This window comes from Salvia miltiorrhiza, chromosome 8 (genome assembly GCF_028751815.1).
Source record: "Salvia miltiorrhiza cultivar Shanhuang (shh) chromosome 8, IMPLAD_Smil_shh, whole genome shotgun sequence".
In the NCBI taxonomy this organism is placed as follows: Eukaryota; Viridiplantae; Streptophyta; class Magnoliopsida; order Lamiales; family Lamiaceae; genus Salvia; species Salvia miltiorrhiza.
In genome coordinates this window covers 4,474,542-4,496,899 of record NC_080394.1, presented here as the reverse complement: position 1 = coordinate 4,496,899, position 22,358 = coordinate 4,474,542, and the positions used below count along the sequence as shown (strand labels likewise).

At 35.4% G+C, this 22,358-nt stretch overlaps 3 protein-coding genes and 1 non-coding gene across 7 annotated transcripts; all 4 read right to left on the bottom strand.

The window, feature by feature from the left end:
- Nucleotides 1-383: 383 nt before the first annotated feature.
- LOC131000182 (neutral/alkaline invertase 3, chloroplastic-like) lies at nucleotides 384-8,588 on the bottom strand. 3 transcript variants are annotated; one of them, XM_057925957.1, is made up of 7 exons: nucleotides 8,057-8,588; nucleotides 7,191-7,885; nucleotides 6,407-6,572; nucleotides 6,122-6,333; nucleotides 1,274-1,767; nucleotides 1,140-1,188; nucleotides 384-990 (listed from the first exon to the last, which is right to left on the bottom strand). In XM_057925957.1, exons 1-7 carry the CDS (start codon nucleotides 8,061-8,063, stop codon nucleotides 667-669), a joined length of 1,947 nt encoding a protein of 648 aa, XP_057781940.1. In that variant the 5' UTR covers nucleotides 8,064-8,588; the 3' UTR covers nucleotides 384-666. The 3 variants fall into 3 exon arrangements, with proteins under 3 accessions (XP_057781940.1, XP_057781942.1, XP_057781943.1); XM_057925959.1 differs by having other exon boundaries at nucleotides 8,399-8,586; XM_057925960.1 differs by having other exon boundaries at nucleotides 8,045-8,392.
- Nucleotides 8,589-11,343: 2,755 nt separating this feature from the next.
- LOC131000180 (histone deacetylase 9) lies at nucleotides 11,344-16,395 on the bottom strand. 2 transcript variants are annotated; one of them, XM_057925954.1, is made up of 14 exons: nucleotides 16,050-16,395; nucleotides 15,850-15,962; nucleotides 15,624-15,741; nucleotides 15,281-15,355; nucleotides 14,976-15,195; nucleotides 14,305-14,368; nucleotides 13,546-13,638; nucleotides 13,358-13,466; nucleotides 13,181-13,230; nucleotides 13,000-13,090; nucleotides 12,427-12,497; nucleotides 12,140-12,238; nucleotides 11,747-11,813; nucleotides 11,344-11,624 (listed from the first exon to the last, which is right to left on the bottom strand). In XM_057925954.1, exons 1-14 carry the CDS (start codon nucleotides 16,084-16,086, stop codon nucleotides 11,539-11,541), a joined length of 1,293 nt encoding a protein of 430 aa, XP_057781937.1. In that variant the 5' UTR covers nucleotides 16,087-16,395; the 3' UTR covers nucleotides 11,344-11,538. The 2 variants fall into 2 exon arrangements, with proteins under 2 accessions (XP_057781937.1, XP_057781938.1); XM_057925955.1 differs by lacking the exons at nucleotides 15,281-15,355; nucleotides 15,624-15,741; nucleotides 15,850-15,962; nucleotides 16,050-16,395 and having other exon boundaries at nucleotides 14,316-14,368; nucleotides 14,976-15,115.
- A 1,115-nt stretch (nucleotides 16,396-17,510) lies between these two features.
- Nucleotides 17,511-19,260, bottom strand: LOC131000181 (uncharacterized). Its single transcript, XM_057925956.1, has 3 exons — nucleotides 19,090-19,260; nucleotides 17,862-18,018; nucleotides 17,511-17,772 (listed from the first exon to the last, which is right to left on the bottom strand). Exons 2-3 carry the CDS (start codon nucleotides 18,015-18,017, stop codon nucleotides 17,719-17,721), a joined length of 210 nt encoding a protein of 69 aa, XP_057781939.1. The 5' UTR covers nucleotide 18,018; nucleotides 19,090-19,260; the 3' UTR covers nucleotides 17,511-17,718.
- A 612-nt stretch (nucleotides 19,261-19,872) lies between these two features.
- TRNAG-UCC (transfer RNA glycine (anticodon UCC)) lies at nucleotides 19,873-19,944 on the bottom strand. The gene has a single exon. It is a non-coding gene; the product is annotated as a tRNA-Gly (tRNA).
- Nucleotides 19,945-22,358: the final 2,414 nt, after the last annotated feature.

Here is a 22,358-nt window from a genome sequence, read left to right as displayed (position 1 = left end):
TGTGATTTTGTATGTCGAAAAGATTGAAGGAGAAAGCATATACAGACTTGATTCATGGAGAAATCCAAGATTCTCAAAGGATATATAGTGTGGAATACTGGAATTACTCGATTTTGGGAGAAATAATCGAGCAAGTAACATCTCTCTGTTTTTTTTAGATAAATTAAAAATATTAAATAAAGAAATTTAAAAGTCGTGCCGGATTAACATCTTTTTTTTTCCACATCAAAGTGTTTTATCATGTCCAAACTGGCACAAACAACAACTAACATCAATTTTCAATCCAAAATATGCACTTGTTCTAGATGTATTCCACACTTCCAATAATGACAAATTACATGGCATCAAAAAGCCATGTTGGCAATCGAAAATCTGTAAGAAAATTGTTCTCCAATCAAAGCCAATCATTTCTACAAATTTTATTAATTTTTGGTTCTTACAAGCTAGCATCACATGCCAAGAGAAAAAACTTTGGAAAACGCTAACGCATATAAAATGGGTACACAAAAGGCTTGTATATATACAGTGGTGAGTTTAGGAATTTGACACAAGAATGTGAAAAGGGGCATGGCATGCATCTCATGATGAAATTTCTTGCCGGCTAAAAGAAAGGAATAGAAATCTGTGTGGAAAGACACATTACCCCAATAGAATCATAGCTGCAATTCATATGATGAAACTCTGTTTGGGTCCCTTTCGACGTTTTCCCCTTGGATTAGCACTCAGTGTACAGGAGAAGATATTCAAAAGCTCTGCATCTTCAACATTCACTAGAATGTTAGCAGCACTTGGGTTTTCCATGAGGAGTTTCGCCACCAGATAACCTGCGATAGACCAGCTCTGGAACAGCCGTGCCTGTTTACCGATGAATCTTGCTCCTTTCGTGTCATAGTATTCCGGCCACTTATCCTTTGCTAGTCGTTTTTCAGCAATCTTGATTGCTTTTTCAGCAATCTCGGGTCGATTCATTTTCAAGCATGCCACGGTCAGCTGAGACACCACAGCTTTCAAGGATTAGAAAACATAAGCAGACACCTAACAAATCTTCAAATCCAAACATTTTATGATAAATTAGTCCATGAGGAAACAAGAACAGAAGTAGCATGAATAAGAAGTGTGCATAACAGATTGGACTTTACCTGCCAGAGCAATGTAGGCCATGAACCTCCATTGTGGTAAGACCAAGGCCTGCAAAAGCAACAATACATTTCATTCTGTCAAATGAAAAACTCCCACTAATGCAAAAACAACAGATTTCAAGAAGAAATAATACGTGTTCTTCGGATCACTTCCTGTGATGATACTCCATTCCTGACCCTCTAGCGCCGGGTAACAAATTTTCAGTGGCATGTTACTGACAAGATCAGACCATTTGGCTTCAATAAGATCCAATATAGCATGTGACTGCTGTGTGGTGGAAAGACTGCATACTATAGCCCATAGATTTCCAAGTGAGAAGAAACGGAAGTCCATGTGCGCGGGCTGCAGGTTTCCAATAAGGTAGCCTCCTCTGTGGGGCATCCAGTCCACAAGCCAGGGAGGAATTTGATCTGGGTAGATGTTGAACTTGTTGATTGCATCAAACGAGTACTCCTCTGTCTTGTATCGATAAATTTCATTCAGTTTCTTCATATCAATCCAGTAGTACTCCCGGATGTGAATTGACAAAGCGACTAACCGGTTGTTCAGTGCCCTCATGAGGTCTGCAGAAGCTTCCTCAGGAGCAAGCATCTCACGTGCACAAAGCAGCGCTGAATAGAACAATGCCTGCAAGATCAGCACCAGGCAATACAACTGTGTAAAAACCCACCATTTATAGTATATTTATTGTAACACCCCAATTTTCATAAACTTTACTGTTTAAAAAAAAAGATAGTAAAATAATAATTTCTTGATTTATAAAGAAAATTTAAACTAATTTCAAAGTCAACTTGCCAAAATTAAACTAATATCATAAAATAAAAATAAAACTTAACAAGTTCAACTAAAATGTTCAATGTAAAATCCTTATCCCTAGTCATTTTCCACTTCCATGGCCACTTCGACTCTGAAACTGCAAAACTGAAAAGATAAGGGGTGAGCATATTGAAAATATACTCAGTGAGGAACATAACAAATATTCATATACGTCACATATATAATCAAATCACGTTATCATACTTGCAAACATACGCCAAGAGACCGGAGCCCCTGGACAAACATAATCATAGTTTGAATCAATGGCTTAAATCCCATGACCAAACACATACGTAGATCAATGACTTAGGTCCCATGATCGCACATAACATCATAGATCAATGGCTTACTTCACTACATCTTTGCCCACCACATTGAAGTTATCTTTGCTGCGCCTACCCAAAATATGTGAGTAGTAAATTTTCTGGGCTGTTCAAGCTTCAATCTAGGGTATATAACCTCCATCATACTCGGCATATATTCCAAAACAAATATCTGTAAGACTATTGAATTAGCAGGGAAAGACTTTGTTTCCTTTTGAACTGACAACCCAAGCTGATATAAAGTATGTGCTAATAGAGCAGGCCCCCATGCATAGTTTTTAATTTCATCTACAACCTTCAAGGGTACTAAATACATGGAGGGCATTGTATTGGCTTCTTTTGAACAAAACAAAAGAGTACCCATAACATATAAAACATAGGCCCTTACATACCTATCTAAATCGACTTCCCCCTCTGAAACTTTTTGGTAATTATCTAACAAATATTTAACATTTATAAGTGTCCTCTCAACCATTCCATCATCACCCAATAAGGACTTGCATAACTCTTTAGCTTTTTCATGATTTAGATCCTGCCCGGATACAAGGTCCCCATTGATAGGAAAACCTGTAATGCGGGCTACGTCGTCTAAGGTAGGCCCAAAAACACCAACGATCAAGTAAATTTCGAACAAATAAATCATAAGATTCTAACGACGTAACCATATCGTACGCTTCTTGGGCAATGAGTCGTAGCGGTGCAGGCACTTTGCTCATGAGATGCTTGGTCGCGTAAAAATCCCCTATAAAGACTCCTAGTTCGTTCAATTCGTGAAAGAGGTTGCTCATCCTTTGCACGTGTTCCACGAACCCGTGGTCGCTACTCCATGTATAGCTACGAGTTCGTGGAAAAAGTAGCACTCTAACAAGAGAAGTTCCAAAAGTTTTCTCATCAAATGACCCCCACTCAACGCACATGGGTTTTAAACCCAAATCCGACGCTCCTCATTCAGCCACGACACCCCATCAATTTCCCATCTCAATAGTAAGTCTCCTTATAGTAAGTCGGGAAGCATTGGTTCATTCATGCAATACATCAAACAGTTGTTGCCAACCCTCCTCCATTCAACCATGCCCCGAAAGAGGAAACTAAAACATCAATATTCAGCAAAATTGTGCGACGCCTTTCGCGTTGCCCCCCCCCACCACTAGGGCATATTTTTGCCAACTTCTTCGTTACATTAAATCCGATGAGCAGATTGGTGGGATACATTATTGAGATGGGAAATTGATAGGGTGTCGTGGCTGAATGAGGAGCACCGGATTTGGGTTTAAAATCCATGTGCGTTGAGTGGGGGTCATTTGATGAGTAAACTTTTGAGACTTCTCTTGTTAAAGTGCTACATTTTCCACAAACCCGTAGCTATGCATGGAGTAGCGACTACGGGTTCGTGGAACACGTGCAAAGGATGAGCAACCTCTTTCACGAATTGAACGAACTAAGAGTCTTTATAGGGATTTTTACGCGACCAAACATCTCATGAGCAAAGTGCTTGCACCCTGGGTTTTAAAAAGCGCGCCTAGGCGCGCGCCTTAGGCTAGGCGCATGGGTAGGGGGCTTTTTGGTGGGAGGCGCGGCTGCCTACAAGAGGCGCACCCTGGGCGCAGAAAAGCGCAGAAAGCGCGCCTAGGCGCTCTTTTATAAGCAGAAAAGCGCAGAAAGCGCACCCTAGGCACCCTTGGGGGAAATTCCTTTTTCAGGCGGCAGTGTACAGCCTAATTAAAAGGCTGCTGTGTTCAGCCGCAACTTTTTATTAGAAGGGCCCACTGCAACTTTTACTTTGCCATTAAGTAACATTAAGTAGTATATGAAGGTAAATTTAATATTAATTTATTACCCATTTAGCTCCATATATTATTAATTTATTATCCATTCAGCCGCAACTTTTAATGAAAAGGGCCCAAGCTGCAACTTTTATACAAATACACAAAGTATTTGCCTCTTAAAAGTAATATATGGAGGTATAAACCCATAATGTATATCTTTATTTTTATTTTTATATGGTGTTATTTATTGTTTTAATTAAGTATTTGTATATTTTAAGTATTTGTGTTTTAAGTATGTATTTTAAGTAGAAAATATATTATAGATAAATATATTAGAATTTTTATATTTTAGGTGTGTCTCGCCTACGAAAAGCCCGCGCCTGAGCTTAAAGCCCTGCGCCTAGGCTCCGGGGCATGTTTGCGCCTTGTGCGCCTTGGGCTTTTTTAAACCCAGCTTGCACCGCTACGACTCATTGCCCAAGAAGCGTACGATATGGTTACGTAGTTAGAATCTTATGATTTATTTGTTCAAAATTTACTTGATCGTTAGTGTTTTTGGGCCTACCTTAGACGACGTAGCCCGCATTACAAGTTTTCCTATCAATAGGGACCCTGTATCCGGGCATGATCTAAATCATGAAAAAGCTAAAGAGTTGTGCAAGTCCTTATTGGGTGATGATGAAATGGTTGAGAGGGCACTTATAAATGTTAAATATTTGTTAGATAATTACCAAAAAGTTCCAGAAGGGGAGGTCGATTTAGATAGGTATGTAAGAGCCTATGTTTTATATGTTATGGGTACTCTTTTGTTTTGTTCAAAAGAAGCCAATACAATGCCCTCCATGTATTTAGTACCCTTGAAGGTTGTAGATGAAATTAAAAATTATGCATGGGGGACTGCTCTATTAGCACATACTTTATACCAGCTTGGGTTGTCAGTTCAAAAGGGAACAAAGTCTTTCGCTACTAATTCAATATTCTTACAGACTTTTGTTTTGGAATATATGCCGAGTATGATGGAGGTTATATACCCCAGATTGAAGCTTGAACAACCCAGAAAATTTCCACTAGGGGCTTACTGCTCACATATTTTGGGTAGGCGCAGCAAAGATAACTTCAATGTGGTGGGCAAAGATGTAGTGAAGTAAGCCATTGATCTATGATATTATGTGCGATCATGAGACCTAAGCCATTGATCTATGATGTTATGTGCGATCATGGGACCTAAGCCATTGATCTATGTATGTGTTTGGTCATGGGACTTAAGCCATCGATTCAAACTATGATTATGTTTGTCCAGGGGCTCCGGTCTCTTGGCGTATGTTTGCAAGTATGATAACGTGATTTGATCATATATGTGACGTATATGAATATTTGTTATGTTCTTTACTGAGTATATTTTCAATATGCTCACCCCTTATCTTTTCAATTTGCAGTTTCAGAGTCGAAGTGGCCATGGAAGTGGAGAATGACTAGGGATAAGAATTTTACATTGAACATTTTAGTTGAACTTGTTAAGTTTTATTTTATTTTATGATACTACTTTAGTTTTGGCAAGTTGACTTTGAAATTAGTTTAAATTTTCTTTATAAATCAAGAAATTATTATTTTACTATCTTTTGTTCTTTTTTTTAAATAGTAAAGTTTATGAAAATTGGGGTGTCACATTTATAGTTTCATGGCATCCTTTTCCATATGCAATCATACATCATCTTCATGGATGTCGGGCATCTCTTGCTTATACTTCGTAGAAAATAGTTAATCTTAACATTTTCTTTGGCTTAAAAGCCAAGTGGGGTAAATCTTGATTTTCCAGAGGGTAAACTCCTGTTTCCACCTAAAGGAATACTAACTGAAAACGATCCATCTAGAAGAAAGGGAGGGGACGAAAGCACATCTATGCAGAACTTAAAGTAAGTATGTAAAAACTTAGTAATCGTGCTTCATCTAGATAATGAAATCCCTTGCTTATGATATTTAGGAGCAAATTCTTAGTGATTTACAGCCACTAATAAGACGTTCGTATAGTAAGAAACTATTCATAGCACACAATAAAAAGGAAGAATAAAAGAAAACCTGAATTTCGAGTGGGTGGCCATGGATACCCATACGGCGATCTATCATGCATGAACCATCCGTTACTAGCAAAGTTGGAAACATATCGAAACCATCTGCCAAACAAAGCTTTAAAATCATCTTAATGCCCGTCTGTACATCAATCCTTTGCTGGACAGAAAGGTCTCCTGAGCTTTTTCCATATGCACGTAACAATATGATCCACCACAAACCTGAGAAATACAGCCACGGTGTTGAGCATTCCAGATAGTCAGAACTGCCGGAATGAGAGCAGAATTTACTAACCAGAATCAACTGGTGCCACCCGACCAATTGCAGCCTCTCCGAAGTCAGGATCTAAAACTTCTTCAGTTGCAGAATCATCACCATCTAGTGGCACAACACGTACTTTAAAACTTGCTGGCATTAATCCTTGTCCAGGACTATGACAATCTATAGTTTTCTCCCAACTCTGTTCATATAGAAGAAACATATCTATTTTAAGTCAAAAGCAGCAAAATAAAAAATCCAGAAAGTCATTATTTGTTATGCTATCTACCTAATGCTCCACCATTATTTTTTAATCAGTAAATCAATCATCTTTCTCTTCCATTTTACCTTGAATCTCTATAGGCTGGGAAATGTACATACATCAATGAAGATTTATCATAGTTCATCTTTTGGGAGAATAAAAAGGAATTTTTCGGATCCAATTTAATGTTGACTAATATAATTTGGCAGCATCTAATATCATTTAAAACTCTTGAAAAGAGATGCAATTATGGAAATGAACCAGGCAGCACGAAGCAAGTAAAGAGCAATGGGAAGTATTCATAACTTATAAGTATTTACTACTTTGATAGAGTGCAATAACTTCTTTCTGCCCATAAGGATGGGTAGCGGAAAACAAGTAAATAGCTTAGAAACATGCAACAATATATATATTAATGCGTTATAATTAATAAAATGTAATAATTCCATTATTTTCTTTCAAATCATAGAAATGGAGATAATGCACCACCAAAACTAACAAACACGATAAAGTGGAGATTATCCATCCATTTAGGATAGAAATATGAAATATACATACCTGCAGCTGAAGAGTGTGAAGGATAAAGTTCCTAACAATTTCATACTCTCCCTTTAATAGGAAAGCGATTCCTGAAGGTACAAAATCACGTATAAACACTTGATCATAGTTAAGCATATTCGAGTCACTTGGATCATTAGCAGCAATGGTTCCAACTGGATTGCCACAGTAATACACCATTGATGCTCGCAACAAATTCCACGCTTCATCCTCCAACGAATTCGCATCCATTCTACCAAAATTCTGGCCAATTGCTTTATCCGATGCCAATTCATTATTATACCAAGGAGCTTCCTTTTCATGTTTCAAAAGTTGTGCTGCTTCAAGCCTTTGATCATCAAGATTATCACTAACCAATCTTTTACTTGCATCCTCTCTAGAAGTCTCTCGAGCACTTTCTCTTTCAATGCAATTGCAACGCAAAGAATTTAACCGATTGCTCTGTCCTTCTCCCAAAATACAGCCACTACTTCGAACTGTATGGCTTCCCACATATTTTTTCGATGAGCCTTGGTCCGTTTGTGATATGGATCCATAAGATCTACCATACTTACAGGAAAACAGTGAAGCTGATCTCAAATTTCTATAAACCTGGAACGGCACCGCCCCAGACAGAGCTCGAGGGACTGCTTCTAAAGCAGCCATTGAACCTGTGAAAATATAGTAGTTTGGCAATCGTCTCAACTTCAATAATCCTACACAGACCCATAGAAATAAATGTCATAACCATTGATAACATGTAAACAAGACAAACAAATCAACAAGGTTTACATATGAATATGCAGCATCAATTTCTAAACCGAGTATGATTCAATATAGAGCACGGATTGAGTAAATTAACCACAATCTCATACAGTAATTAAAACCTATCATTTTTGCGAATTCGTAGCGCTGTACTTCCCCCTTTTCCTCCCCCCTTACGCAAGCGTTGCTTGATCACTCAATCCAAACAAACCCTAATCAGAGAAATAAGAACGCTGCGTAATCCGGCGGTAGCAAAGTGACGAGCAATTTTCGCCTTTGCCAATTAACGCATAAAATTCACAACACGAACAGGAAAGAAGTGATGAAACTAAACATCCATATCTAGAAAGTTCCCGTTCGCACAACTAAAGGAAAAAAAAGGAACCGTTTTTCTAGAAAAAGTACAAATCTTTAGTTCACAGTAAATGAATAGTAACAGAAAAACAGTTGATCTACTTGCTCACTTGATTTATGGAGGTGTGAAGGGCCTTTTTTATGGAGAGGGGAGTGCCGGCGAGATTTATGCAGCGACACGGCGGGGGAAGGGGGAAGGTATGGTGACACGTGCGCTATCTATTTTTAGTTTTTGCCCAATTGGGGCATTTCCTAAATTGTATGCAATAAAATGGAAAAACATGTAACGTCAGCACTTGATAGGTCTAGAAGATGCCAACATCTTTTCTTCTATTGGTTGCCAGGTTGAGGCTTCCAAATTGGAAATGCCCAACTATAACTATGGAGTAGTATTTATTCATTTATTTATTTTTCAGCATTTTTAACTAAAAAAAAGTGTAGAAGAAAGGGAAATATAAGAAAACTTATATTTATTTTTTATATAATGTGAAAATACCATCTTGAAGTGATGAGTTAAATTCTAAAACATCACTAACGTGTCGAACCAATTTGGTGGACGTCGTTTTCCACCAAATAATTCCTGCAATAGCTAAGAATTAGTATAGTTAGTAGCAAGCAGGGTCGAACCACAGAGAACGGATAATTGCAATCAATTTCCTAAAGATCTAAAATTGGTGTAGCCATCACGCCTTAAATTGAGAGAAATATTAATTAACTAAGAAAGCAAATTAAATCAAATAAAATAACACTAGAAATAAATCAATAAAAATGTAACTCGGCTCGAATAAATCCACATTAATTTAATGACTCTGATCATCGACGCAATGATTAATTAATCCCTATTAACCAACCAGTTATAGGATACCGTGAAACGCAACGGACGTACCCCAATTCCTACTTACTGTATCGATAAACAGCTGGAGACGTCAGACCTACTTATTTCCCTTATTAAAATATAACCTAGCTGGAGACGCCAGACCTATATTTAATATTCTAATAGCATCAAGATGAAGGAACCCAGTTTAGATAAATTATCCTAGATACGCTAGTAATAATTCATCCACCAATTTATTCCTACTACGAACATGATAGCTTTATCACTAATCAGCCCTATTCCAACAATTACGGATTGGGGGAACCAATTGACTGTAATTCAATTTAACCTAAGTTGATCAGGCTTAAATTAAATCAGAACTATCTTTAAACACAAGGAACAAATCAAAATCAGCATGAACCAATTTTATGCTCAATTAGGTCTCACAGATTATTAAATCAATACTTCATTATTCTAGCCGAATTAGAAATTAGCTACTCATAATGAACTAAGAACAATCAAATAAATTAAAGCAAATATGAAATAATAAAATAAATTACAATAAAAATAAATCACCACTTTGAAACAAGAAAAATTTGTCTGCCAATAGCTTGATGTTCAGCCGCCAACTTTAAGAGAGAGAGAAAAAAAGTAAAAACAACAACTAAACCTAAGGAATAAAACGTGTAGTGTAAAACTAAGTCAACCCCCAAAATAAACCTAACTTCTATCCTAGTATATGCGGGCCCAGTGGCGGATCCAGGGGGCTAGAGCCCAATTTTATTTTATTTTTTTTAAATATAGAAATTAAAAATAATAGTAATAAACTAAATACTCTGTTAAGAAATACAAACGGGACAGACTGAAAGCTAGCACTAATAATAAACTAAATACTCTGTTAATATTTTAGGTTGTTGAACTAACAATACAAGAGCTAAACACTCGGTTTTCCGAAGCTAGCACTAATTTGCTTAGATGCATGGCGTGTCTTGATCCGAGAAATAATTTCTCCCAATTCAACATTGATCAACTTTGGGCCAGGTGATTATTTATTATTTCCACAATTACTAGCTCGGGTTCGCCAAGTGTCTATTCATAGATTATTTGTAATGTAATAGACATGGTAATGAATGAAACTATTGTAGGTTTTTATTATTGTTGTTGATATAATAACAAAAAAACAATTATTTATTAATTACTATATATTATATCCCCGAACCCCCGTGCAAGTTCAGCCCCCCCCCCCAACAAAATTCCTGGATCCGCCCCTGTATGCGGCTAAGTGGAAATTGTGGAATCATAAAAAATAAGATTTGAGGTATTAACCCCTAAGTAGCCGTCCATCACCCAAACATGGGTTTTTTTCGGCCCTCACAAACTAAAGCCCAAACTAATTAATTAAAACACAAGAGTTTAAAGGTTTAAATAAATTTAAAATAATTAGCTCCAAGCCCAATCTCTAATCTTCACTTCAAAATCCACCAACTTCATCAAATTCGCATCTTTCTCGAACTCACGGAATCCGTCATCTTCTATTCTCCATCCATGCAATTCATGCGCAAAATGCCAATGAACTTAGGCAAAAATCAAATAAAACACACGATAATAAACATAAATCTAGACAACTAATTCACACACATCAGTGTCATTGACCCTTTTTTATTGTTGGATACAAATAATGGAACGGATGGAGTATTAGATATTCATGTATCTAAATTAACTTATTTTCAATAAATTTTTTGTTTTTGTTTCTTTTATTAACTTTTTTTTGTGATAAATTAATACTGTTAAATAAAGAAATTTAAAAGTTGTATCATAAAAGACTTAAATTCAAGACCTTTAGCCTCATGTATCAACCATTTACCGTTTGGTCAACACACGCACACAACAATTTTGTTTTTATTATTCGGGATAATATTGACCATAGGGCAACGGTATTCTTCTCACGTCATCCAAGATAGTGCAATTATGTGGCAAAGGTGTGTTATAGATATGCGAAATAGAATATATTTATGAAAGCATCAACTTACTCGAATATATTAAGGTTAAAAAACTTAAAATTATGGTTTATAGCTTGAACTTTCACTGAATTTCAGTGTGTAGTTTTAAAGTTAATTTTTCATTTTATTTTCTAAACAATCAATTTATCAAAAGATTATCATAACGATCTCCATCCACGAACATATTAGTATATGCATCTACAATGTAGTGTATAAAATACGCAGTATATTAGTAGTACACTTGTTCTCCACAGCAGAATATTTTCAATAAATTTGCATCAAAAACGTTATGATACGACATGAAAATTTACACAAGGTGAAAAAATAATCGAGACAAAAATACAGATAAAAGGTAACTAAGGCACAGTTGCTACATATTCACAGTAACTAAGGCACAGTTGCTTGTACTATATCAAAACAAAATTCCCAATACCAGCTACGAATCATCGTTATTTTGATCGTTGTCATTATCACCTTCATAGTATTCGTCGTCACGCTGAACTTGCTTGTCTTGCATGTGTCCTGGAAGATATTTCAGTAGAGAGATCGTTCAACGCTTAGTGTATAAAGCGGGGGAACAAATATTTCATTGAAAGATTGGGAGAATAAGGATGAGAGATCGGAAGAGTGCATCTTTTACTTACGATTTACACGTTCATCAGGATTCTGCTCGTCCTCATCAAAATCAGGAATATAGAAATCCGGAGGCACCTAGATTTAAAAACACGAAATAGTCGGGGTTCCAATTAAATAACTATGTCATGATCCTGTATAATGAATTTTGTTAGACATGATATGCCATGTATGACTGTTACTGTTAGAAAGCTAATAGGCGTTAACACTATTCTAACCACTGGAATCAGGCATTCTAAATGCAGTCAACGTGATCAAACGAATAATACAAAGCCATTAGCAAGATCCTTTGAAGACGTCAACAAAGATCATGTCTCTGCCTATCCAAATTGTAACTTTTTTGTGCTCTACAACTACAAACGTAACTGGAATTGGACTCGGAAAAGGTTGAATAGTCTGTTTACCTCTTGCATTTGTACGCCAGGTGCATGTTGGATGGCACTAAGATTTTCGCAAACTTGTTGTCTGATGTTGTTAAGGTATGATTTGCTATTCAAATTCTCCTGCCAGATGAACAATATCTGAAGTCATTAAATTGTTTTAAAATAGCAGCTTCTAATTCAAACTAGTCAAACAGATATTCAACACAAAAAAAGAATCAAACGGAGACATATAATTAAGCATGACATTAAATGCTCCTATATCAACCCCAAGTGGTAAACACGGGTGCAAGATCTTTATGTTCACATACCATATGCCCACTTGCACATTTCAAGGAGTAATCTGGAGCAAAATATTTGAAGTACTCGTTTTCTGGGATCTCTGCAAAGTAAGATGAAAAAGTGATTAAATATGGCAGATAAGGTAGTTTCATTTTGCATAAATATAAGACGGCATAGATGGCCTCTATGAATTGTACCAACAATACTCACACACAGATACATTCAGAACAAAATTGCCAACAATACTCACACACAGAACAAGGTGTTTTTAGATATCCATATAAATGAAGGTTGTAAAAGATATCATATTGCAGAAGGGACTTAAAAACACCTTCATTTAGTATTGTTGGATACATTTTGAGTTCTAGTATAGAAAGGACAAACAAATGACACATTTAGAGCAAAATTGCCAGGAATTAATGTTTAATCCATTGAACAGCACATACTAGAACCTCACTCAGTAGATACACGAGCAACTTCCCAATACTAAATGAACAGGCATGCCTAATTGAAATAGTCAATTAAGTTCATAGAAGTGATGTGGAGCACATCATGTAAAACATAAAGTAGCAGTAATGGAAACTCTAAGTAGCTAAGCATACCACTAGCAAGCTCCACACCTAGAAGAGCTCCTGTCTCCACAGTCCAACATCTAGCCACATTCTCTTTGGTGTATCCCCCACCTCCAGTTACCTGAAAGCAGAAAACTCTTTCTGCAAGTCAAGAATATAGAAAATATATTTGCAGCAATGAATTGCTAAGATATTCTATTTAAAGACCTACCAGCAAGGGCAAATTAAGTTGCTTGACAAACTTCACACAAGCTGCATGACCTGTAGGAAAAACCCCATGTGACAAGTAAATGATAAGATAAACTGTCAGCACGTTTTACCCAAGACACAGCAGACATGAGAGTAAATAGAATAGGAAAAAGCACAGTTCAAACTACAATCATATTACCATCAATAGAAAGGTTGAAGCATCCCAATCTGTCCCCAGCAAGTGAATCTGCTCCACATTGGAGAACAATAGCTCCAGGAGCATAGCACTCGACAACTTTCAAAATGATCTATAAAATGAACACATAAGAAAATTTATTATTACCCAGCCAAAAGAAAACACAATGAACAGAGCTGATGAAACATTACCGTTTTAAAGAGACGTAAGAAGCTCCCGTCATCTATTCCATCCCTAAGAGGTACATTTATGGCATAATTTTTGCCTTCTTTTTCTCCAACATCCTTGAGAATTAAACAAACACAAGAACAGTTTTCTTCAACAATGATACAAGAGGTTTAGAAGCAGTATACTTCCTCCTAATGATGAATTAAATAGCATTTCAATTACATGCATGCAGAGAAATTCTAACTTCAAAGAGTTTCTATGGTTGTGCCCTTGCCAGATGTAGAGCCCATGAATATTCTGAATGGAGCAGTATGGAAGCTAATCTCTATAATACATTAATTCTGTTCTAATTTGAAGCTTTAATGGCTAGATATTTTTTAATAAGACAACTTTGGAGTATCATAAATCCATTGGAAATCAAGCTTAAGGAAAACTTGTTATATCTTAAATCAACATTTGGGATTTAAGGGGTGAGAGGATAGACGAAGATTGGAAGCAAATTGTTTTGAGTCCATAATACAAATCATATTTATATATAATATGAGACACAATAAGCAGACAGAAGACAATAACCTGAATGGTTAAATGCTTCATGAATTGTCACATATCTAATATCTTAGTACAAAATTTGATAAATTGAGAATGTAAATACGGTGGAGATCCATCGAAATATATGATACAAAATTTGACCAAGAGAAGTTGATTATATTTTCTTAAGTGGCACCATATTTTCCACTATGACAAGCAGAAAAGAATATATTTAGCAGAAGTGAAGGAAGCACCTTGACATCACCTGTTCCAGGAAAGAACAAGTCACCATACTTGTGGAAACTAACTGTCATCACCCTGCCATGTAAAAAGTTGCCATTTTACGTTATGAACCAAAAAATGTAAGTTAAATACTGCAGGAACAACTCTTCCTAACTTCTTCAGAAGTAATGACCAACAGATAAGCTTCCAGCCCACATCACCAAGAAATTCTATGTTCATCAAATAGCAGTCAAAGGGTGTTTAGCCAAAGCATGATGTCTTGCTATAAGCAAAAGCAATGATACTCAAGAAGATAAGCCTACTTATCAATCACTCTAGTGTTTCAAATTTATTATTATGCCTCAATATGTATGGAGTACATATATGCCCAACACAATAAATTCGAAGGCAAAACAAGAACAGAGTATAAGCAATGTCCATTATCTAGATATCTTCATTCTCTATTCCAAATCTAACTAACTTCTATCATCTTACACTACATGATGAAGAGGCACATGGAAAGCTGGTAAATGTTGCACTTGCCAAAGGTATTTTCCTAGATCTCCAGGTCTAAGTGGCAAAATTTGGGGAGAAGTCATGAGGACACTGCAAATAGTATACTAGCATATCATCCGACATTTCTTAAGACATCATTGTATATAAGGTCTTAGGTTATAAAATTCCAATATTACTTTTCTGGTACCTATCAGTGAAATAAAAGGCTTCTTCAACCCCATCACCATGATGCACATCAATATCAATATATAACACACGAGCATGGTACTTCAAGAGCTCCAGAATTCCCAACACAAGGTCATTGATGTAACAAAACCCAGATGCCTCGCACTTTTTTGCATGATGCAATCCACCAGCCCAATTTATGGCAATATCACAGAGCCGATTATTTAATCTCCGTGCAGCATCTGCCAGAAAATCAGCATGGCTCAGTGAAAGCTTGGGGAAGCAAGGCTTGGTAGAGAGTTCAGCATACATGTAAACAGAACCCACCTAATGTACCACCAGCATAAATTTGGCAGAACTCAAAAAGATTCTCGAAAACTGGACAATCTTCACCAAGATTATCTGCAAGTTACAACAATTATTTGGAAATTCACATTACACCAAAGCAATCTGAACAACAAATTTCAACGCACAAACGTGCTATATTGCAACAATTAAGCAGCAGTAGCAAGCGGGTAGCTAAGAATGCTTATTCAGAAATCAGCCAATTCGTATGAACCAAAAGCTATAAAAACTAATACGAGTCCTCTTAATGTTACATAGGATTGAAATTTTCAAGAAACTCAAACCAAGATACCCTAAATTTCACAGAAATACGGAAAACTCATACATTTGGCCATTTCATTAGCGAAGAGTACTTGCTTGTCGGGAGTGATTCGCTGCAGAAACTCCACATAATCCGGAGAATGGAACTGTGCTAGCTCCACAGGATACGCCTTGTGAGGCCTCTAATTATTCAAGAATTATTAATTAGCCACAAAAGGGATCGCAAACTTTAAACCACAAATTCTAACTAGAAAAAGGAAGCAGAATTCGAGTGAGCTCAAGATACGAACATAAATTTCCATCTTGTTGTGAAGCTCATACGCCAGAACCAAATGGTGCGTCATGCACAAACGGTGCGGCTTCATTGGGTGATTAGGCCCGAAGTAAACGTTTCCCACATCCCCTGCAGTTCCTTTCATCCGGTAAGCAATCCCCGTTGTTTGCACACACACAAGAATTGAAAGCTTAAATCAAGAGTTAGAAAAGAAACCGTCATAAAAATAGGAAATTCTGTCCTTGCTGCGCATTGTAGAGCGAGGTGGAAGAATGGAGACAATGAACGATTGAATAGCACTTGCCGCCGGCGCAAATGAAGAAGAAATGCGAAGTGATTACTTGCGAAAACCTAAACCCTAATCGGCTCCAGAATCAAGAACTGTTCAAATTATTATGGTTTACGGAATAGCCTATAGGGTATATAAGGTTCTGCGAGGAGATTACAGTTACAGCAACTGCTCTCTCTTTAGAGATGCTCCGTTTCTCCTTCAAGCTGTACAAGATTAAAGCTTTGACATCATCTGATTTCTTCTTCTTATAGCTAAACATTTATTATAAGATTAATTACATTAAAATTCACGAAATTTGCACTAATTTCCGAATTTTCCATCAACGTAATAGGTGGTTCAGTGAATCCCAAATTAACATCACATGGCGCCTAGATGACATTTAGTTAAACGACGTCGTTTTATTTATGTAACCGAAATTGAGTCGTATTATTCCTATATCACTGAAAACGACGTTGTATTACCCTAATTCTAACTGAGCATTTACACTGATGCAAAACCGCCATTTTATTTTCTTCTTTCAGCCAATTTTACCGCCGCTTTTGAAATTCCAACGAGGAGTGTCGACCTGGCCCGTTCTCGTCTCTCACCCCCTCGTCTCTACATTCACATACACACACGCTCACCGACTGCCACACTTTCTTCTTTTTCAAACGGCGAACAACACCGCCAAAGCAAAACTACACTACTATCGCACGTCGTTCCCTCTAACTCGCTCTGATTGAACATCAATAGGACCGCCACCAATCGAAGCCCTAGATCCCAAATCACCGCCTCTCTCTTATTGAAATTTAGCAACAATAACCCAAAGTTTTCGCCTTGCAGCTACTCCCTTTGTCTCCGGTGATAGTACCGTTTTCAATGTTAAGTTCGAGTGCATCGTTATGCAGTCTAAATTTCTTTATTTATTTGTGTAATTTATCAAAAAATAAAACGTTATAGCCTAATAATAAAATACAATTATCAATATATATAATTTCGGTTGAAAGTTCGATTTCCAATTTTTAAACTGAATCGAAACCAAAACCTTTTCTGGATTGAATCTTTTCAATCGAATCGAAAACAAAGCCGTTGAATCTATCTGTTTAGTGCGACTTTCAATTGGTTCAATTATGCTCCCCTCTAATTTGGGTTGCCTCTTAACTTTGTTATCTTAATTTCTTGTTATACTCTTTTAATCATAACCTGTGACAACCTGCAAATCCCTCATAATGTCAAAAAGTAGGTGAAGGTGAACTGAAATGTTGGAAACCAGGTTTGCAGAAAATTAATTGCTCAGTAATTTAAAGTAATATAGAACAAACTATATATAATTTCGTTTTAAAAAAACTATATATAATTCCATAGGGAGATTGACTCTTACTTTCCTATGTCAAAGCAAAATCATATGGCTGAAATTAATATTCTTGAAATTTCGATCACTTCTTGTAGAATCAAACAAACTGAAATGGAATGCTATCCTCAATGCATGAAGGTACATTCAATAGTTAAATGGTCTGCATTCGGAACTTATTAGAATTGAAAAATGCAAATACTAAATGATCGAGAAAAAGTTTCTTGATCAAAAACTTGCACACAAGAAAAAGAAAACTTCCATTAGGATCCTTCCTTCTTTCCGATCCCATGAGACATGTTATAGATCCCTCTTCCCTGAAAATTTGGATAGTAGCCGCCCATTACCATCGCGAGAAAAACACAAAACACATTTAAGGAATGAGAAGACAGAAACTGAGACTCACGATAAGAAACAAAGAGGTGCCAGCCAAAGCCAAAGGAATGGCAACCGATGTGAGCTTATCCATCGGTCCCTTCAAATAGGTATGTTTGTGAATGCTCTGGAAAACTTTTTGCTTCTCAAAGAGCTTCTCTCTCGGCCTAAAGGGTTCCTCAGACATCCTGCATGATTTCATAACTATGTAACTAATGGCTGTGCCAAGATTCATGAAAAATAAGTCTTTTATTGCAGAATACCAAAGTAGCCAAAACATATTTCATTGTCTACTTACGAATAAAAGTACAGTCTTTATGGTTGAGATGATAGAAGCCGAGGATCAAGACTAATATTTATCAACCATGAAATATTAAATCAAATAACAAAAGTCCACGGGAAGATTAGTTGAAATGTCAAAAAAGAACTTCATGCTAAAGGCTTCAGCTGCTGATGTAATGCTCTCTTTAATTAAAGTAAATTTGAGTATGAACCCACACACATGTTCTTACTTCTTTCTATAGTATGTTACTCTCAGGAGCATTTACTTTTGAGGATTAGCATTGATAGATACAAATACCAAGCTAATCCATTGTTTACTAAGAATTAAGATGGATTGGAACTTTGGGATCTTCCGAGGCCATCGATAATTTCCATCATTTGAGCTAATTTTGCTTGATTCATATCACATTGAAAGGATAGGATTGAAGATATCTAGTAATGGAGATAAAAACACTCGATCATGTATCTTATCAGTCTTCAAAGCTCCCTCAGTACATTGATATCCTATTATCACAATGAATGACATAACAAAAAGATATTAAAACACCTAACAATGTCTTAGCATTTTTGCCCTAAAACCATATAATTGAAATCAAGCATGAAACACCATCCAAAAGGAAAATTGGCAAAAATTAAAAGAAAAGAAAAGGAAAAACAGACGTTCTATATAAATACTATAGAACAAAGCAGGTCAAAATCAAACTCAGCATCTCTAGTAAATCAACGCACAGATCGATGAAGGAAATGACGACGACGACAATGACAGACCAAATTCTAGACGGAAGGATCCAATCCATTAACGCACCCGATAACAGATGAACACTCCTACTATTAAAATTTCAGAAATCCAGATTCAGCATCCAAAAAGCTCATAAATCAATCCAGACGGAAGTAACAAACCCTAAATGAAAATGAATCCGCTTCACGGAAATAAAATTTTAAAAAATTATAATCCAAAAAGATAGAACGATTCTCACCTGAATTGCAGAGGTTGGAAAATCACAGACAGCAGAAACCAGAAAGTGTAGGAGGATTGAAGAGATTGCGCGAGATGGAACCAAATGAAGGGAGGGTTGAGAAATAAGAATTTGTTATGAGCAGGCGCACGCTAATTGGGTTTTGGGTACGTGTATTGTTCGGGCTTTTCGTTATTAGTTTTTCAAACGAAAGGGCCCAACTCTATTGGATCTTCAAGATCAGCAGTTGAATACTGGGTCGGGTTCGGATCCTTGAAATCGAGCTCCGGTTGAGAGACGGGTGGGTTTTCCAATCGCTTGGCGGGGTTTGTATGAGGGATTATTTCGAGCCCTAATTTTGGTTAATTTCCTCTATTTTATGGTCGTTACTTGTTACGTTTGGCCCATGATTAGATTTATGGATCAAATCAAGAATGAGTTGGTTTATATGTTAAAATTTTAAAAGTAAATTGTGATGACGTATTTAGTATTCCCTCCATCCCAAATGAAATGTCTTGTTTCTTTTCAGCATGGTTATTTAAGAAAATGCTAATTATATTATTAAGTGGTGTGGTGTGGTTGAAAATGTGATGTGGTCCCAAAAATTCTACTTTTTGAGGATAATTTTTTTCCATAAAAGGAAACAAGACATTTCATTTGGGACATGGAGTATCATTCATTTGCTCTGGATAATTTATATGCATTACAAACTAAAGATTAATTATCTTCAAATTCATAGTGAAACTTGAATTAGACAATATTTAGAGCAATTTTAGAAGAGAATAAAAAAAATAGACAAGGTTATGCGTTTGCCGGGAGTCGAACCCGGGTCTATTGCTTGGAAGGCAATTATCCTAACCGTTGGACTACAAACGCTAGACGAGTGGTATTGAACTAAAATTTAAATTATTGACAAGGTACGAAATTTTCAATATTTAACCTTATTTATATATATTGGACTATTATATTTGATTAATTCATTTTTATTCAAGTTTAAGTATAAGTGGACTGTGATTTGACGATATTATTACTAAATATTTTAATTAGCTAACTAGTAAAAAAAAAACACACTACTTAAATAAAATTAAGTGCTCAAAATTATCAAGCATTCTAATTACTTTTAGTCAAACTAGTTATGGATCACGTGCATGCAATAAGCACACGATTTTTGCATGTTTCTATAAACTAGTATGACCATCCGTGCGATGCACGGCGAAATCAAAATTACATGATATTTTAAATAAATAAATGTAAATATTAAACAGAATCAAAATATAAATAAATACAAAATATGGTTTAAACATAAAATATCAATTACTCAATAGAATTTCGACTTTAAAACATGTATAAAGTGTAATGATAATTACAGTTATTAAATAATTTTATATTATTTGATAATGAAAATTAATATACATATTATTATTATAGATTATTACACATAATAATAAATAGATATTTTTATAAACAGGCATAAATAAAAAAGTTGTAAAATTTTAACAAAGGGAAAGAAAATAAAATATTTTAAATTTTTAATAGCATATTCGTCTTAAATTTATTTTGATGATTTTGATACTATATTAAAGATCTTGTTACGAACTTAAACTTAAGATGAATATTGAATATTTCTTCATAAATTAAATTTGACGATATTTAAAAAAGAATTAAAATTATATAAAAAAATAACATAAAAAAATAGTGTAAAAAATGATAGGAGAAGAGAGAAAAAAAATGAAGGAAAAAAATAGAGGGTGAAAACTCCTCTTTTATATTTATATAGATTAATGACTCTAGTTACTATAGTTTCTATAAATTATGACTCTAGTTACTATAATTAATTAATATTAAAAATTGTTTAAATTGATCAAATATAGAGAGATAAAAAGACATACTATTAAGTTGAGTTATTTGCCTGTAAATCTATAACGTTTACTTGGAATTGATTTTTGCACCTAATTTTATTTTTCTACTTTTAAATACATAACCTTTCATTTTTGTCTCAAGTCGGCGCCGGAATTAACACTGTGGGCAGCTGGAATGACACTTCGATTTTTTTTTTTCACATGTGGAATTAAAAAATATACAAAAATCCCCCATCTTCCCCTTCCCCTACCCCAAAACCCTAATTCCCCTCACCTCACCCCGCTGTCGCCACCGCCGACGCCGCCTCCTGCCGCCACCATCGGCGCCTGCTGCTAATATCACAATTCAAAATGCCGTCGATTTCAGAATCTGCCGCTGGAGAATCTCACCAACCGCTTCATTTTGTTCATCTTCATTTTGAGGTTTTGAGGGGTTGGGGTGTGTGGTTTTATCAACTTGCTACTCATTTTGTTCATCTTCATTTTTTAGTTTTTTTTTAATCTATATATATATGAAAATAAAGTTTTTAATGGTAAAATATTACCGCCATTTTTTAAAATTTATCTCAATCCATTCAAATTAGCAAACTTTGCGTTACATATGCTTGTGTTGAGTTTTTTGCAGAAGTTAATCATGCTCCTGAATTATCGGCAAAATGGATGAATTACTAGAGTATCATTTAAGTAAGGGTTAATATGCAAAAACACCCCTAACGTTACCATCACAACTACACTTAAGCCCCTAGCCTAACGTTGATAGCAACTAACACCCCAAAATTCATTAAGTACTACAATTAAACCCATAAACAAAATTTCTTTCACAAAATTAAGATTTTTTTAAATTTATATAATATATTAAAGGGGAGTTTTCTCGCTCCCTCCATTTTTTCCCACCATTTTTCTCTCTCTTCTCCCATCAATTTTTTTCATAGAAATAAATATTTTCATACACATACATAAATAAAAGAATTGTAAAATTTTAACAAAGAGAAAGAAAATAGAATATTTTAAAATTTTAATAACTAATTTGTTTTAAATTTATTTTTAATAATTTTTATACCATATTAAATATTTTATTACAAACTTAAACATAAGATGCTTATTAAATATTTCTTCATAAATTAAATTTGATATTATTTAGAAAAGTATTAAAATTTTAAAAGAAAAAATAGATGAAAAATAATGAATTAAAAAATTGATGGGAGAAGAGAAAGAAAATATGGTGGGAAAAAATGGGGGGAGAAAACTCCTCTTTTATATATTATATAGATTAAAAAAATGAATTTCTTAATTTTGTGAAAGAAATTGTTTGTTTATGGGTTTAATTGTAGTACTTAATGAACTTTGGGGTGTTAGTTGCTATCAACGTTAGGTTAGGAGCTTAAGTGTAGTTGGGGTGGTAACGTTAGGGGTGTTTTTGCATATTTAACC

Coding starts and splice junctions, on each gene's coding strand:
- LOC131000182 (XM_057925957.1), bottom strand. Junction 6,334..6,406: donor GGTGGCACCAGTTGATTCTG/GTTAGTAAATTC, acceptor TGTATTTCTCAG/GTTTGTGGTGGATCATATTG. Junction 1,768..6,121: donor GCCACCCACTCGAAATTCAG/GTTTTCTTTTAT, acceptor CTGATCTTGCAG/GCATTGTTCTATTCAGCGCT.
- LOC131000180 (XM_057925954.1), bottom strand. CDS start 16,086: ATGCGCAGCAAGGACAGAATTTCCTATTTTTATGACG. Junction 11,814..12,139: donor CTGGCGTACAAATGCAAGAG/GTAAACAGACTA, acceptor TTTTAAATCTAG/GTGCCTCCGGATTTCTATAT. Junction 11,625..11,746: donor TCCTGATGAACGTGTAAATC/GTAAGTAAAAGA, acceptor AATATCTTCCAG/GACACATGCAAGACAAGCAA.
- LOC131000181 (XM_057925956.1), bottom strand. CDS start 18,017: ATGTCTGAGGAACCCTTTAGGCCGAGAGAGAAGCTCTTTGAGAAGCAA. Junction 17,773..17,861: donor GCACCTCTTTGTTTCTTATC/GTGAGTCTCAGT, acceptor CCAAATTTTCAG/GGAAGAGGGATCTATAACAT.